At 39.3% G+C, this 16,342-nt stretch overlaps 1 protein-coding gene across 7 annotated transcripts in view; it reads left to right on the top strand.

Annotated features, from left to right (window-relative positions):
- The window catches only part of LOC140202643 (protein kinase C and casein kinase substrate in neurons protein 2-like), a 105,954-nt gene that overhangs the window by 51,325 nt on the left and 38,287 nt on the right, over positions 1-16,342 (top strand). For all 7 annotated transcript variants that reach the window (XM_072267743.1, XM_072267736.1, XM_072267739.1 and 4 more), the window contains exons 2-3: positions 3,423-3,530; positions 12,384-12,540. In XM_072267743.1, coding sequence (XP_072123844.1) covers positions 3,477-3,530; positions 12,384-12,540 — 211 coding nt within the window. In that variant the 5' untranslated portion in view covers positions 3,423-3,476. The remainder of the gene's footprint in view (positions 1-3,422; positions 3,531-12,383; positions 12,541-16,342) is intronic.

The raw sequence follows: 16,342 nt of genomic DNA, 5'->3' as shown, positions 1-16,342 counted from the left end.
GGCTTTCAGTTCAAATACTTTGCTGAAGTATTTACAGATGTTATAGAACAAACCTGCTTGAAAACTTAACGCAGTAGAATATGGTCTGAATTAGCACTATTAAAAGAAGCAATTCCTGACCTTTTTTTTTCTCTTTTCACATTACCAAATTCCTAGTTAAGTAGAGAATCATCTGGATGACCCTGCTCTTTCCCTATCTTGTTTCTAATATAGATGTACAGTGGCCCAGAAGAGATCCCAATGATCCAGACACCTTAAGCCAGGGCTCTTAACCTGGGTGTCCATAAATCTTGTTCTTTAATGCATTAATAAAGAAGCAAATTTGTTTTTATATTTTGATAACTATTTCAATATAATTGGTTTCTTTTGTAATCCTATGTATTTTTATATTTTTAATACTTTATTCTGAGAAGGGTTCTACAGGCTTCACCAGGCTGCCAAATGGGTCCATGGCAGAAAAAAGGTTAAGAACCCCTGCCTAAAGCTCTTGCCTTGCATCACCACCTCCTTAGCCATTCAACTCTTCTGTCTTCCTACTCCTGTACTCATTCCTACATGACACTGGGGATAACCTTGAGATTACAGTCCTAGAAGTCCTGGTTTTAATTTTGAATCAAACAATTCTCTTTCCAGGACACACACACACACACACACACAATCTCAATCAATCTCCCTCTCCCCCTCTCCCCCTCTCCCCCTCTCCCCCTCTCCCCCTCTCCCCCTCTCCCCCTCTCCCCCTCTCCCCCTCTCCCCCTCTCCCCCTCTCCCCCTCTCCCCCTCTCCCCCTCTCCCCCTCTCCCCCTCTCCCCCTCCCCTCATTAGTACCAATGTAAAATGATAGTTGCTCCCTCTCCATGTCACAATGTTCCACACCCACTCTGAGACTCTGGCACCAGGGAGACAATGAGCCACCCTTGAGACTCGCTGTGAGACACAGAAGTGCCTGTGCCTGTGTCCCCCTTGACTGTCAAGTCCCGATCACCACCAGCACTCTACATTTTGTCTTTCTCTCTGTACAACAAAGCCAATTCTGATGACACTGCTTTGGGTGCTCCTATCCTCAGAGGCAATTCCTCTCTCCCTGCCCCCCCCACCCCCCAGAGTGGTATACCAATTAGAGAGGAAAATAGCCACACAGGGAACCTGCACTATCTTCCTTCCCTTCTTAGTACCAGCCTACTATATTATTGAATCTTTGATGACCATTTAACTGAAGCTCATAAAATACATTGTGATTCCAGTATGCTTCCCATGTGGTCTGAGAGGAACTACAGCTGGATATAGTTGTTAGGAATGCTTGACCTTTCCCTGATCTCCCACATTTCACAGAAGGAGCATTCCATTCCACTGACTGCCATTTCATGTTATTACTATGTTTAAGAGAAAAGCATAGATATTATCTGATTATCACTCAGCTTTCTCAATGAAGCCGCCTTTGTCAAAGCCTCTGCATTTAGATTACAATCTCAGCACTTTGACCTCGAAACGTCTTTTCCAAAAAATTCCGCTCTGAGTTGTCAAATGAATTGCATATGGCAGCTACTGCAGACAGATACATTGAGCCTCAATGCATGGAGGTACACAGGAGAGCCATAAAGTAGCAATAACATGTACTAATATTCATGACTGTGCACCAATTATTAGCTTACAATGATTTTAAAATAGTGGAAAATCCAGCTATTCGCACCAGTGGAATATTTAGAACATAGAACATGGAATAGTAGAGTACAGGAGCACGTCCTTCAGCCTACAAGATTTATGCCAACTGTGTTGCCAATTGAAATTGGACCCGGTCTATATCCCTCTGCCTTGTGCCTGTTCCTATGCCTGTTGTAATGCCTGTTAAGTTTTGCCTACATGTCTGCTTCCACTACCTCCCCTGACAGTGTATTCCAGCCTCTTACCACTTTCTGCACATGTTTTAAAAATCTTCACAAATCTCCTTGAAACTTTCCTTCCCACCACCTTGAATCTATACTCTGTTGTATTTGACATTTCAACCCTAAGATAAAGACTCTGAATATCCACCCTATGCCTCTCATAATTTTATAATCTCCTGTCAGGTAACCCATCAACGTTCAACACTTCAGGGAAGTCTATTCACCCTCTCCGTGTAGCTAACAGTCTCTAATACAGGCAACATCCCAATGTTGTGTTTTTTTTGCATTCGCCAAAGCCTCCGTAATGCTTCCTCTAATGCAGTAACTAGAACTACAGTACATGCAAGTACTCTAAATGTGGCCTAACCAAACTTTTATACAGCTGCAGTGTGACTTGTCCAAACCAATAAAGGCAAGTAATGCATTATTTACTACACAATCTACCTGTGTTGACACTTACAGGGAGCTGTGGATTCGCACTCCAGGATTCCCCTGTACATCACACTTCCAAAGGATCTAGCCATTTACTGTACACCTCACACTTGCACTGATTAAACTCATCTGCCATTTCTCTGCCCATATTTCCCATTGGTCAAATCCAGCAGTTCCTTAGACAACTGCAACTCCATCAATTTTTGTGTCATCTGTAACCTTATTAAACAGTCTACCAATATTTTTGTCCAAATTAAAGGTCCTAGTACTGATCCAGGTGAAACACTGTGGTTCACTGATCTCCAGTTAGAACTATACCCTTCCACCACTATTCTGTTTCCAACGGCTAAACAAATTTTGAATACAACCCAAGAATCTGTACATTCCCACGTGCCGTAATCTTCTGGATCAGCCTACGATGAGGGACCTTGTTATGCCTTAATGAAGACAGCATAGACAACATCCACTGCCTTATCAAGCATTTTCATCAACTCCTCAAAAACAAGTCGATCAAGTTTGTTAGACATGCCCTGACCAGCACAATATAATGTTTACTCTTCATGCTGTAAATCACCTTCAACTTTGTGTAAATCTTTCACTTGTGTTGCTTTTAAATTGGGAACCTTTTCAGCTGTTGTTATTCTAGCTTGCAGTTTTGCTGAGATCATTTGCCCCTTTTGCATTGGAAGAATTTCACAGTTCAAACTTGTTATGGAGCACTCCCATTAAATTGTATCATCTTTCTCCTCTAGTTTCACTTTTCACATCAGACTTGCTCAAATGATTTGGGCTTCATCTGCTCTTTGACTGACTCCATACTAATGTACAGCTTCAACACTAATATAAATTACTGGCAGAAATTCTCTTGCATATTAGGAAATCTTTTCTATAGATATGATAATTCTACATGTACACTCAAATGTTATATCCTATAAATTTAATATATTAGATTGAATTTATTCCTCTATTTAAATGGCATGCAGAATTGTCCCACTGTACTCAATTTAATAAAGAAATTGCAATATTCTACATCACAATTATGCTAGAAAGGTGATGGTATTGTTACTTTATGTGCCATTTCTATTAACATACGTTTTTCCACTTTTTCAGTTTTAGAAGATTTCTAACTGCCAGTTGACCTGCAAGAATAATATCAACACAATCATGTCATATGAAGATTCAGCTGTGAATGAAACAGCCAGTGACAGCTTCTGGGAGGTATGGTTGAACGGTTGCTTTGTATTTTTTCCTATGTTTTGACCTTTCTTGAATCAGTTGGCTGAATTTGTATCATAAACATACAAATATTTTCCACTTGATTATGAAGTCACAAATGCAAATACCAGTACTTGATTATACACTCACCCCTTGTTAATCAGTAATATCTGATCAACAATTCTTGATTGCTTATAGCCCATACCTGTGTGGAACATGTTGGTCAGTTTCCGGACCACTTGTGTCAATGGCTTCTATCTATGTAATATTGCCACTGCTGACCCAGTAGAGAGTGGGTTGTGTTTATATAGCTGCACCCTGTGTTTTCGGATTTGATTACTTCTTGTTATTGAAGTAGTTCTTTCTTATATCAATGGTTACGCTATGAACAATATACACTCTTAACTATGGCACTCCACTCGCTTCTGTGTAATCCCTGGTATTTATAAAATTAGTCCACAAACTGAGTTAACTCAACTCCGATCTCTTTCTTGGGTGCTTCCAAACTTGCAGACACGCTATAATCTTTTGAACCTGTCACATTCCATAATTAACTTCTTAAACATTATGATACTGTTGGTGTTAATAGATTATTTGGGTATTTTCAGCTGGAAGCATTAAGATGGTATATTTATTTTGGGCAAAATCATTCTTAGCAAAACTTGTTATTTGTGGACAGATTGTATTCATTATGAATAACAGAAAAAAATATGTAGTTAGCAATGAACAAATGGGTCAAGTAAAGTTGCTATCAATACTTAAGATTGTGCTAGATATTGTACCAAAATGTATGCATCAAAAAGCATTTACACTTTTGGCGAAAAATAGTGACAGTATGTAAAGAAAGAGAACATTTTGCTGAGTCTACAATTTGTACAGTGATGTTCTGATTTGAATAATAAGTTTACATTTAAAAAAAACTCCAGTGATTTCCTATATCCAATTTTTCAATGATTCTTTATCTGGCTCAACATGGAATGTTTGTGGTACTTCCTTTGTACTCACCAGAGCACTGGTTCCTGCATTCCCTTTAAGACAACCTAGTTCATTGACATTTTTAGTTTTGTTATAGTACTGCCTAATAACTTTTTTAAAAAAATCAAAATGTCCTGGAGCAATAATAAAAAAAAACCTTTGTTTGGAAAATCTTCTAGTCCAACAGCACCAATATGTCAGATTGATTTTTAATAGTTATAGAAAAAGTAATTTCCAGCTGTTATGAAAAAGTAGCTAACGGACTTTTGATTCATCACAGTTGTTAGATATTTTGCAGTATCTTTGTAACTGAAGAGCTGTTAACTTCGTGTGAGCATCATAGACATGGCCTGTATTTATTGTCCCTGCAGTTGTTAGGCCATTTCAGAGAGCAATTACAAGTCAAGCATCTTGCTGTAGGTCTGGAGGTCTCAATTCACATGTAGGCCAGACCAATGAAGAACATGTCTCTTGCTTCTTAATTGTCATTAATGAATTGAGTGCATTCTAATTTTTTTGTTACTGGTTATAACAAATAAATTTAGATTTATTGACTCTATTAGTTTTGACTCTTGTAAGAGGGAAGATATACAGGATTTCAGAATTACAGAATTTTAAGTGGAATTCTGAGTATAATGTTGGTTCCCTTTTTTAAAGTAAGGATGTATTTGTTTTTGAAGTAAAGCAAAAAAAAGCTATGTTGCATTAATTCCTAGAATAAATAAATTGTCTAATGACGAAAGACCAGGCCCATACTCATGGAACAAGAAAAATTAGACTTCTTCATATTGATGCATATAAAATTGTGTATTAGAGTAATGATGTAACAGGTTAGATGCTCTTAAAGCTAGAGCATAAAATTTCTAGAAGGTGTTTGATAATGTCCCATAAAGGCTGTTGGTCAACAAGGATCTACAGCAAGTAGAATTTGAGATGGTGCATAGATAAGACCATAAGCCTATAAGACATGGGAGCAGAATTAGGTCATTTAGCCCATCTAATGTGCTCTGCTGTTTCATCATGGCTGATCCATTTCCCCCTCAACCCCTATTCTCCTGCCTTCTCCCTGTAACCTATCATGCCCTGACTTATCAAGAATCTATTAACCTGGTTGGTAGGTTAATTGTCCATAGTAAATTGTCCTGTGATTAGGTTGAGGTTGTTGGGTGGCACGGCTCAAAGGGCCAGAAGGGCCTATTCCGCACTGTATATCAATAAAAAATAAAATACACCCAATGATTTGGCCAACACAGTTGCCTGTGGCAACAAATTCCACAAGATACCACCCACTGCCTAAGGAAGTTCCTCCTCATCTCCATTCTAAATGGATGTCCCTCTGTTCTGAGGTTGTGCTCTCTGGTCCTAGAGTAAAGAGGAAGTATACTCTCCAACTCCACTCTTTCTAGGCCTATTAACATTCCATAGGTTTCAGTGAGATTCCCCTCATTCTTCTGAATTCCAGTGAGTACCAGTCCAGAGCCATCAAATGATCATCGTACAATGACTCTTTCATTCCCGGAATCACTTTCGTGAGCTTCCTTTCTTAGGTAAGAGGCCCAAAACTTCTCTCAGTTCTCCAAGTGAGGTCTCACCAGTGCCTCAAAGCCTCAGCATTATATCCTTGTTTTTTATTCTAGTCATTTCAAAAAGAATGCTAACATTGCTTTTGCCTTTCTCAGCACCGACTCAACCTGTTAAGTTAACCGTTAGGGAATCCTGCAGGAGGAGTCCCAAGTCCCTTTACACCTCGGATTTTTGAATTTTCACCCTGTTTAGAAAATAATTTACACTCTTATTCCTTATTTGCCCATTTGCTTAATCTGTCTAAGTGCTTCTGTAGCCTCCCTGCTTCCTCAGCACTATCTGCCTTTCCAACTATTTTCGTTTTGTCTGCAAACTTGGCCATAAAGCTGTCAATTCCATACACCAACCCCTGTGGAACACCACTAGTCACCAGCAACCAATCAGAAAAGGCTACATTTATTCCCACTCTTTGTCTCCTGCCAATCAGCCAATGTTGTATCCATGCTAGTATCTTTCCTGTAATACTAATAGGCTCTTACCTTGCTAAGCAGCCTCATATGTGGCACCTTGTCAAAGGCCTTCTGAAAATCCAAGTGTACAACATCCACTGATTCTCCACTGTTACTCTGCTTGTTATTTCCTCAAAGTATTCTAATAGATTTGTCAGAAAAGATTTTTCCCTCCCTTCTTGAAGAGTGGAGTTTGCAATTTTCTGGACCTCTGGAACCATACCAGAATCTAGTTATTCTTGGAAAAATCATTGCAATGCCTCCACAGTCTCAGCTACTTCTTTCAGAACCCTGGGGTGTAGCCCATCTGGTCCAGGTATCTTACTTACCTCCAGCTTCTCAAATATCTTCTCCATAATAAAGCAACTGTACTCATGTCTTTTCCCTAAGACTCTTGAATGTCCAGCATACTGCTAGTATCTTCCACAGTGAAGACTGATGCAAAATACTTATTCAGTTCGTCTGCCATTTCCTTGTTCCCCATTACTACCTCTCCAGTGTCATTTTTCAGTGGTCCAATATCTATTCTCACTTCTTTTTTACTCTTTATATATCTAAAAAAAAAAATTTTGGTATCCTATTTTGATATTATTGGCTTACTTACCTTCATATTTCATCTTTTCCCTCTTTATGGCTGTTTTAGTTGCTTTCTGTTGGATTTTAAAAGCTTCCAAATCCTCTTACTTCCCACTATTTTTTGTTATATTATATCCCCTCCCCCTTTTGATTTTATGTTGGTTTTGACTGCCTTTGTCAGCCACAGTTGCATCATCCTGCCTTTAGAATGCTTCTTTACATATGGATTAAGATTTGGTTGTTGGACAGAAAGTAGAGTGGGAATGAACAGATCTGTATCAAGGATTTAGCTGAGTGGACAAAATGTCATATTTCCAAGTTGTCTGATGATAATTAAATTAGATGTGATTATGAATAGGAAGAGTGTGTAAAGAAGCTTCAAGGGAACATTGAACAATCTGAGTGGGAAATTGAATATTGCAATTAACAGAAAAGTATTTATTAAAGGGCAAGCAATTGGATAGTGCTGCTGTTCATAAGTTCATGATGTTGGGCTCTCTGCACAATTTTGATCTCTGTACATAAAAAAGATGTAGTTACCAATAAAGACTGTGGCAAAAATTCCCTGAAAATTTTCCTGAGATAACAGATTCGCTCTAGGAGAAGAGATTACACAGAGTCATAGTTATACAGCACAGAAACGGGCCTTTCAGCCTAGCTCATCTATGCAACCAAATTGATAACCTTAGTTCCATTTGCCTTCATTCAGTTACATTTCTGTAAACCTTTCCTATCCATGTAGCTGTCTAAATGTGTCTTTAAATGTTGTTGTTATACTCATCTCTTCCACTGCCTCTGGCAGCTCATTTCATATACCCACCACCCTCTGTGTGGAGAAACTGATCCCTTTTTAAAATTCTCCCCTCTCTCATTAAACCAATGCCCTGTAGTTTTAGACACTCCTACCCTGGAAAAAGATAGGCCATTTACCTTGTATATGCTCTTCATGCTTTTATAAGGTCACCCTGATTTCATAAGCTGCTCTAAGGTCACCCTCTGCTTCCTGCACTCCAGAGAAAACAGTGCCAACCTATCCATTTTCTTATAAGTCAAACCATCCTATCCTGGTAATATCCTTGTGAACTTTTTCTACACCTTTTCTAACTTAATAACATCATTCCTATGGCTAGGTGAATGAAACTACGCAATGTCTGAGTGTGCATTTATCAATGTCTCATACTACTGTAATATGAAATTCTAACTCTGTGCTCAGTGCTGTGAACAACGAAAGCAAGTAGGCCCAAATGGTGACTACTTTTCCCCAGCCTAAGACAGGTAGAGCCCTTGAGTAGAATTTCATAATAATGGGTAGGCTGTTTCAAAATGAAATAAGGGTATATCTCTTCACTAGAGGGTGGTGACTCTTTGGAATTTTCTGTCCTGGCCCTACTGTGGAGGTTGTCTTGTGTTCATTCAAAAGACAGATCAAACATTTCTGGATATTAAAGAAATTGAGGGGTATAGGTATAGTGCTGGAAAATGTGAGTTAGAAGATCAGCCATGACCTAGTCCAGCTCCCATTACTTAAAAAAAAAAAACAACAAGGAAAACTCTGGATTCAGTAAATTATGTTATGCCACTGGACATTTGATGCAGCAGTGTCAGTGATGTGAGCTGCAGTAGATAATTGGCATAGGAATAATTGGTTTAGTGATATATTTGACTGCTTTGGCTTTGACACTAGCTTCTACTTCTTTACTGATTGGTTGTAGCCGTTTGCATCAAACCCACCACTTTAAATTAACCACTTTTCTTTAGAGTTTATTATTAATGAAGTCTGAATACTGTATTTTGGACTATGAATACTATGACACATCTTAGTCAAACTATCATCTCAGTTTCCTCTGTGGTGACTTCCTGCCAAATTGGTATATGAATAAAAACGCTTCTGATTCGCAGTTAGATGGTATTGGCCTTCTCTGTGCACAGTACTGTATTTGTCAACATGGAGCAGAGAGTAGGTTTGTAAGGATGTTGGGAGTGGTGAGGATGAAGTGCCTCGGGAGGCATGTGGGATAGGTGGCAGAGAAGGAGTGCTAGTGGAAGGGGGTGGTGTGGGTGCAGACACACCTGGCCCTAAGACACCAGGAAAGGTCATTTGATTGCAAACAATTGGTTTATTGATCATTTCAGAATGTCTCTTGGGTGCTTCCCCCTCCCTCCCTTCTCTCTCCCCCTTTTTCCAACCATGATTCCCCTCTTCTTGCCCGCTTCCCACTCTCAGTCCGTATCAGAGTCAGGTTTATCATCACTCACATATGTCATGAAATTTGGTTTATTTTATGGCAGTAGTACAGTGTAATACATAAAATTACTACAGTACTGTGATAATCTTAGGCACCTTAGCTATATATATGCAAATATGTTTATGACAGTTTCAGCTTGGTGAACTCCTTGGCAAATAAATTCAACTTCTGTTTTGTTCATGTTTCTGTCTTCTAGCACAATCCTAATATCACTTTGTTTGATAATTACCTTATGGTTCCTGTAAAGTTGGGTAGCTAGTATGCTTTCGGCACTATGATAATGTTGTTGCCCAATCAATCCTTACATGTTTGATCAACACAATTTCAAACAACACAGTTTGATCCTTCCATTTGAGCCTTCGGCACATCTGGTAGTGGACGAGGTTGCACTTACGGTAATTTGCATGACATTTGACGATGCATATGTGGGCTTCATGCCCCTTAATTTTGCTTTGCAAATATTTGATTTTCATATTGCTCTAGCAGTTTATCTACATATGGCTGTAAAGTGCCTACACTAAAAACATTTTTCTAATCTACTTTTAGTTCTTTGTCTATTTTCTCATAATAGAGTTGGTCTGTTTATATAGTTGGTGGCTATAATTGGTAGTTTCGCTTTTTTACCATCATGTGAAACTTCATTTTTAAAAAAACCAATGAAGCCAAATTTAGTTGTAATTCTGTCAGTATGTGCCTCTGTAAACATGCAGATTGCAGTAATTGCTAAGTATTGAGAATACAATACACCAGTTAGATCTTTTTGGATTCTTGTCTGCTGTCTGGATTCATGATTGCCAGTCCTTGTCTCACCTGAGATGAACACAAACAGATGTTCTTGTTGGCAGTCCACAGAGGCAATAGCAAGTCTCAGTGACAACCGTGTTGAGACCTCTTCTTAATCATCAGTTATCCAATAAGTTGAAATTATTTTCATCTGAACAGAGCAAGCAAAGTTCAGGCTAACCATTTTTTTAAAAATATTCACAATATTGACCTGCACATTTTAGTCAGCATTACATCTAGGGAAAAATAGAAAGGTTAGAAATATACAGCAAGTTAGGCAGCATCTTGTGGAGAGAGAAACAAAGTTAACATCATGAGGTAATAAAATGCTATCGGGGCTGGTTCATAGTTGTTTGAGGGCAATTAGAAATGGGATTTAGAAGGGTGGCACTGTAGTGTAGCAGTTAGCACAATGCTATTAAGCACCAGCAACTCGGGTACAATTTCACTGCTATCTGTAAGGAGATGTTTCTGTGTGACTGCATGGGTTTCCTTCGGGTGCTCCAGTTTCCTTCCACATTCCAAAGATGAACGGGTTAGTAGGTTAGTTGGCCACATGGGTGTAATTGGGTGGCGTCGATCATTGAGCCAGAAGGGTGTGTTCCTGTGCTGTATCTCTAAATAAATAAACAGACAAAAAAAAATAACTTGCCGGCATTATAATTGTATGAATACAGCAGTTGATGGTGCAAATTTATTTGGGCAAATGGCTTATTTCTATGCTTTAGCTCACTGCAATTTGTTTTTAATAAATTGAATTAGTCATATAGATGGATGACCTTAGAGTTAATGTTCTGGCATGAGCAAGAAAAGTTGGCTATCTGAAACTGCTGAAATCAATGATGAGTCCTTAGTGCTGCAACAAAACTTGATGGAAAATTAAGTTGTGTTCCTTGAATTTATTTTGGGCTTCCTTGGAATAGCTAGGGAGGCCAAAGAAAAGTAGTCAGAGTTGGATGGAAAAATAAAATCACATGCTTAAAGTCACTAATATAATTGTTGAATTTAAGATCATCCACCTGTAACATTAATTTCTTGTTTCTCTCTCTGCTTGATCTGGGTATTGCTAGCATTTTTTCTTGCCTCAATGTTCCAACTGTTGTGATTTGTCTCCTTACAATTTTAGGTGCTGAATTTGTGAGAGGTGGATCACTAGACAGCTCTGAAAGCATTGTGTTCCTGGGAGCATTTCTGTCTATCCTATCACAGACATTCCAATTTATTCTCCTCTCTCTCCCTCCCTCTCACCCAGCCCACAACTTAAAACATACTTATTTTCTGACTTCGGTTCTGAAAGGTCACAGACCTGAAACATTAACTCTTTAGTTCTCTATATTATTGCTGAACTAATAAACAATTCCAGCACTTAGATTTTATTTTAGATATCCAGCATCTGCAGTTATTCAGAAGCAAGTTTCACTTATAATTTGCATTCATGTAAAGTGAATGGTTTTATAAAACGAGGTTTAAAGTAAATTGATATAAAATTTATTATGAAAATCTTCTGTCATGTTCATTTGTAATAGACTGACACTTCTTACTACATTCAAAATATTATTAAAGTGCTTCTCCCAAAATGAAATAGAATTGGCTTTAGTCCTCATTTGCCCGTTGCAAATTTAAAGAACAGGTATATTGTGCTGAAAATTTCATGAACAGCTAAGCCAATCAGATGGTTTAGTTTGTTTTGGAATAGCTGGCTATAAGATACAGAATTCCCTTACTCATAAATGAAATTGAATCTGTTATGTTCATATGTAAAACCAGGTGTGAATGTTGGTTTATTGCTTCAAGTTGGATAGGTAAACAGGTTTAGCAGGTTATGGGCCAAATACTGGCAAATTGGACAAGCTTGGATGGAGCATCTTAGTTGACATGAGCCAGTTGGACCAAAGGGACTATTAACATACTGATTAGCTCTATAACTCTAAGTAAAGGTGAGACCTTATTAACAGTATTTTCCCAGTACTACACTAATGAGGCATGTTTCTACAGCCTTCTGATTCAGAGGCAAATTGTTACTACTGCAGGTTGGGCAGCATCTGTGATATGAGTCTATGTTAAAACTCAGAGAGGGGGGGAGAGAGAGAGAGAGAGAGAAACACTCTCCACAGATGCTGCCTGACAATCTGAGCATTCCTTGTGCTTTGTTTTACCTTTAAAGTGTTAAATGTATTCACATAATTTGCACAGAAACTTTGTTAATAACAATATTCTTTTATTTTGCCCCTTGCTGTCTATAGATTGGAAACTATAAGCGCTCTGTAAAGCGCATCGATGATGGCCACAGACTCTGTAATGACCTTATGAATTGCCTCCATGAACGAGCTCGTATAGAGAAGGGTTATGCTCAACAGCTTACGGAATGGGCCAAGAGATGGAAACAGCTATTGGAGAAAGGTAAATATAGAATTCCCAATTTATCATCATTTCCATTGGGAGGAATAGAAAGAATTTTATTTGTATTTTCAATAGTATTTTCATATTTCTTGGATGAAGATTTATTTTTGAAGCTTATTTATATTAGTATAAATTGGGCTAAACCATGCAATTAGCTGAAACAGTGCAGAAAGTTGGGCTGGTCAATTAACCAGCAGGCATTTAACGTAAATAAAAATTAACATTTTTAAATTTAGAACCACAGAACATTACAGAACAGAAACAGGCCTTTTGGCCCTTCTTGGCTGTGCCGAACCATTTTTGTCCCTAGTCCCACTGACCTGTACCTGGACCATATCCCTCCATACACCTCTCATCCATGTACCTGTCCAAGTTTTTCTTAAATGTTAAAAGTGAGCCCACATTTACCACTTCATCTGGCAGCTTATTCCGCACTCCCACCACTCTCTGTGTGAAGAAGCACCCCCCCCAATGTTCCCTTTAAACTTTTCCTCCTTCACCCTTAACCTATGTCCTCTGGATTTTTTCTCCCTTAGCCTCAGTGGAAAAAGCCTGCTTGCATTCACTCTATCGATACCCATCATAATTTTATATACCTCTATCAAATCTCCCCTCATTCTTCTACGCTCCAGGGAATAAAGTCCTAACCTATTCAACCTCTCTCTGTAACTCAGTTTCTCAAGTCCCGGCAACATCCTTGTAAACCTTCTCTGCACTCTTTCAACCTTCTTAGTATCCTTCCTGTAATTTGGTGACCAAAACTGTACACAATACTCCAGATTCGGCCTCACCAATGCCTTATACAACCTCACCATAACATTCCAACTCTTATACTCAGTACTTTGATTTATAAAGGCCAACGTACCAAAAGCTCTCTTTACAACCCTATTTACTTGTGACCCCACTTTTAGGGAATTTTGTATCTGTATTCCCAGATCCCTCTGTTCTACTGCACTCCTCAGTGCCTTACCATTTACCTTGTATGTTCTACCTTGGTTTGTCCTTCCAAAGTGCAATACCTCACACTTGTCTGTATTAAACTCCATCTGCCATTTTTCAGCTCATTTTTCCAGCTGGTCCAAATCCCTCTGCAAGCTTTGAAAACCTTCCTCACTGTCCACTACACCTCCAATCTTTGTATCAACAGCAAATTTGCTGATCCAATTTACCACATTATCATCCAGATCATTGATATAGATGACAAATAACAATGGACCCAGCACTGATCCCTGTGGCACACCACTAGTCACAGGCCTCCACTCAGAGAAGTAATCCTCCACTACCACTCTCTGGCTTCTTCCATTGAGCCAATGTCTAATCCAATTTACTACCTCTCCATGTATACCTAGTGACTGAATCTTCCTAACTAACCTCCCATATGGGACCTTGTCAAAGGCCTTACTGAAGTACATGTAGACAACATCCATTGCCTTCCCTTCATCCACTTTCCTGGTAACCTTCTCGAAAAACTCTCATAGATTGGTTAAACATGACCTACCACGCACAAAGCCATGTTGACTCTCCCTAATAAGTCCCTGTCTATCCAAATACTTGTAGATCCTATCTCTCAGTACTCCTTCCAATAATTTACCTACTACTGACGTCAAACTTACCGGCCTATAATTTCCTGGATTACTTTTAGAGCCTTTTTTAAATAACAGAACAACATGAGCTATCCTCCAATCCTCCAGTACCTCACCCGAAGATACCGGCATTTTAAATATATCTGCCAGGGTCCCTGCAATTTCAACACTAGTCTCCTTCAAGGTCCGAGGGAATACCCTGTCAGGTCCTGGGGATTTATCTACTCTGATTTGCCTCAAGATAGCAAGCGCCTCATCCTCCTCAATCTGCATAGATTCCATGACCTCACTACTTGTTTGCCTTATTTCCATTGACTCCATGCCAGTTTCCTTAGTAAATATAGATGCAAACAACCCATTTAAAGATCTCCCCCATTTCTTTTGGTTCCATACATAGCCGACCACTCTGATTTTCAAGCGGACCAGTTTTATCCCTTACTATCATTTTGCTCTTAATATACCTGTAGAAACTCTTTGGATTATCCTTCACCTTGACTGCTAAAGCAACCTCATGTCTTCCTTTAGCCCTCCTAATTTCTTTCTTAAGTAATTTTTTGCACTTTTTATACTCCTCAAGCACCTTATTTGCTCCCTGTTTCCTATACATGTCATACATCTCTCTCTTCTTCTTTATCAGAGTTCCAATACCCCTTGAGAACCAAGGTTCCTTATTCTTATTTACTTTGCCTGTAATCCTGACAGGAACATACAAACTCTGCACTCTCAAAATTCCTCCTTTGAAGGCCTTCCATTTACCAATCTCATTCTTGCCAGAGAACAACCTGTCCCAATCCACGCTTTTTAGATCCTTTTTCATTTCTTCAAATTTGGCCTTTTTCCAGTTTAGAACCTCAACCCAAGGACCAGATCTATCTTTATCCATGATCAAGTTGAAACTAACGGTGTTACGATCACTGGAACCAAAGTGTTCCCCTACACACACTTCTGTCACCTGTCCCAACTCGTTTCCTAATAGGAGATCTAATATTGCATATATATTGATTTAGAAAACTTTCATGAACACATTTTACAAACTCTAACCCATCTAGGCCTTTAGCAGTATGGGGATCCCAATCAATATGTGGAAAATTAAAATCCCCTACTATCACAACTTTATGTTTCCTGTAGTTGTCTGCTATCTCTCTGCAGATTTGCTCCTCCAATTCTCGCTGACTATTTGGTGGTCTATAATACAACCCCATTGATGTGGTCGTACCTTTCCTGTTTCTCAGCTCCACCCATATGGCCTCGGTAGACAAGCCCTCTAATCGGTCCTGCCTGATCATTGCTGTAACATTTTCCCTGACTAGCAATGCCACCCCCCCCCCACCCTTCATTCCTCTGCCTCTATCACGTCTGAAACATCAGAACCCTGGAACATTAAGCTGCCAGTCCTGCCCCTCCTGCAGCCAAATTTCACTAATGGCTATAATGTCGTAATTCCATGTGTCAATCCATGCCCTCAGCTCGTCAGCCTTCCCCACAATACTCTTTGCATTGAAATAGGCACGCCTCAGAAGGTTATTGCCACCACACACAACTCTTCTATTTGTGACTTTGCATGAACTTTTAACATAATTTATTTTCACCCCCGCTCCACTATCTGCTCTGGCACTCTGGTTCCCATCCCCCTGTATATCTAGTTTAAACCCTCCCCAAAAGCACTAACAAACCTCCCTGCAAGGATATTGGTCCCCTTGTAGTTCAGGTGTAACCCGTCTCTCTTGTACAGGTCCCACCTGCCCCAGAAGAGGTCTCAATGATCCTGAAATCTGAAACCCTGCCCCTACAGCAGTTCTCCCGCCACATGTTCATCCGCCAGAGCATCCTATTCTTACCCTCACTGGCACGTGGCACAGGTAGCATTCCTGAGATTACCACCCTCGAGGTCCTTTTTAACTTCTTACCAAGCTCTCTATACTCACTCTCCAGGACCTCCTTACTCTTTCTTCCTATGTCATTGGTACCTATGTGTACCATGACATCTGGCTGATCACCCTTGCACTTCAGAATTTTAAAAAATTTGTTAACAAAATCTCTATCTCTTTAAGAAAAAAAATGAGTACTCTATTACCTTTGGGTTTTTAACCAGGTGATTCCGTGTTGATCAAATTTATAATCAGTTGCTGCTTCAGGCATCAATGGGAATTGATGGAAGTCTGTATCAAATGTGCACAGAATTCTGACTCATTGGAAGCTGTGCAAATGGTTTCAGTGAG

Source organism: Mobula birostris, chromosome 9 (assembly GCF_030028105.1).
Source record: "Mobula birostris isolate sMobBir1 chromosome 9, sMobBir1.hap1, whole genome shotgun sequence".
NCBI classification, from domain to species: Eukaryota; Metazoa; Chordata; class Chondrichthyes; order Myliobatiformes; family Myliobatidae; genus Mobula; species Mobula birostris.
This window is presented reverse-complemented; position numbering and strand designations above follow the sequence as displayed.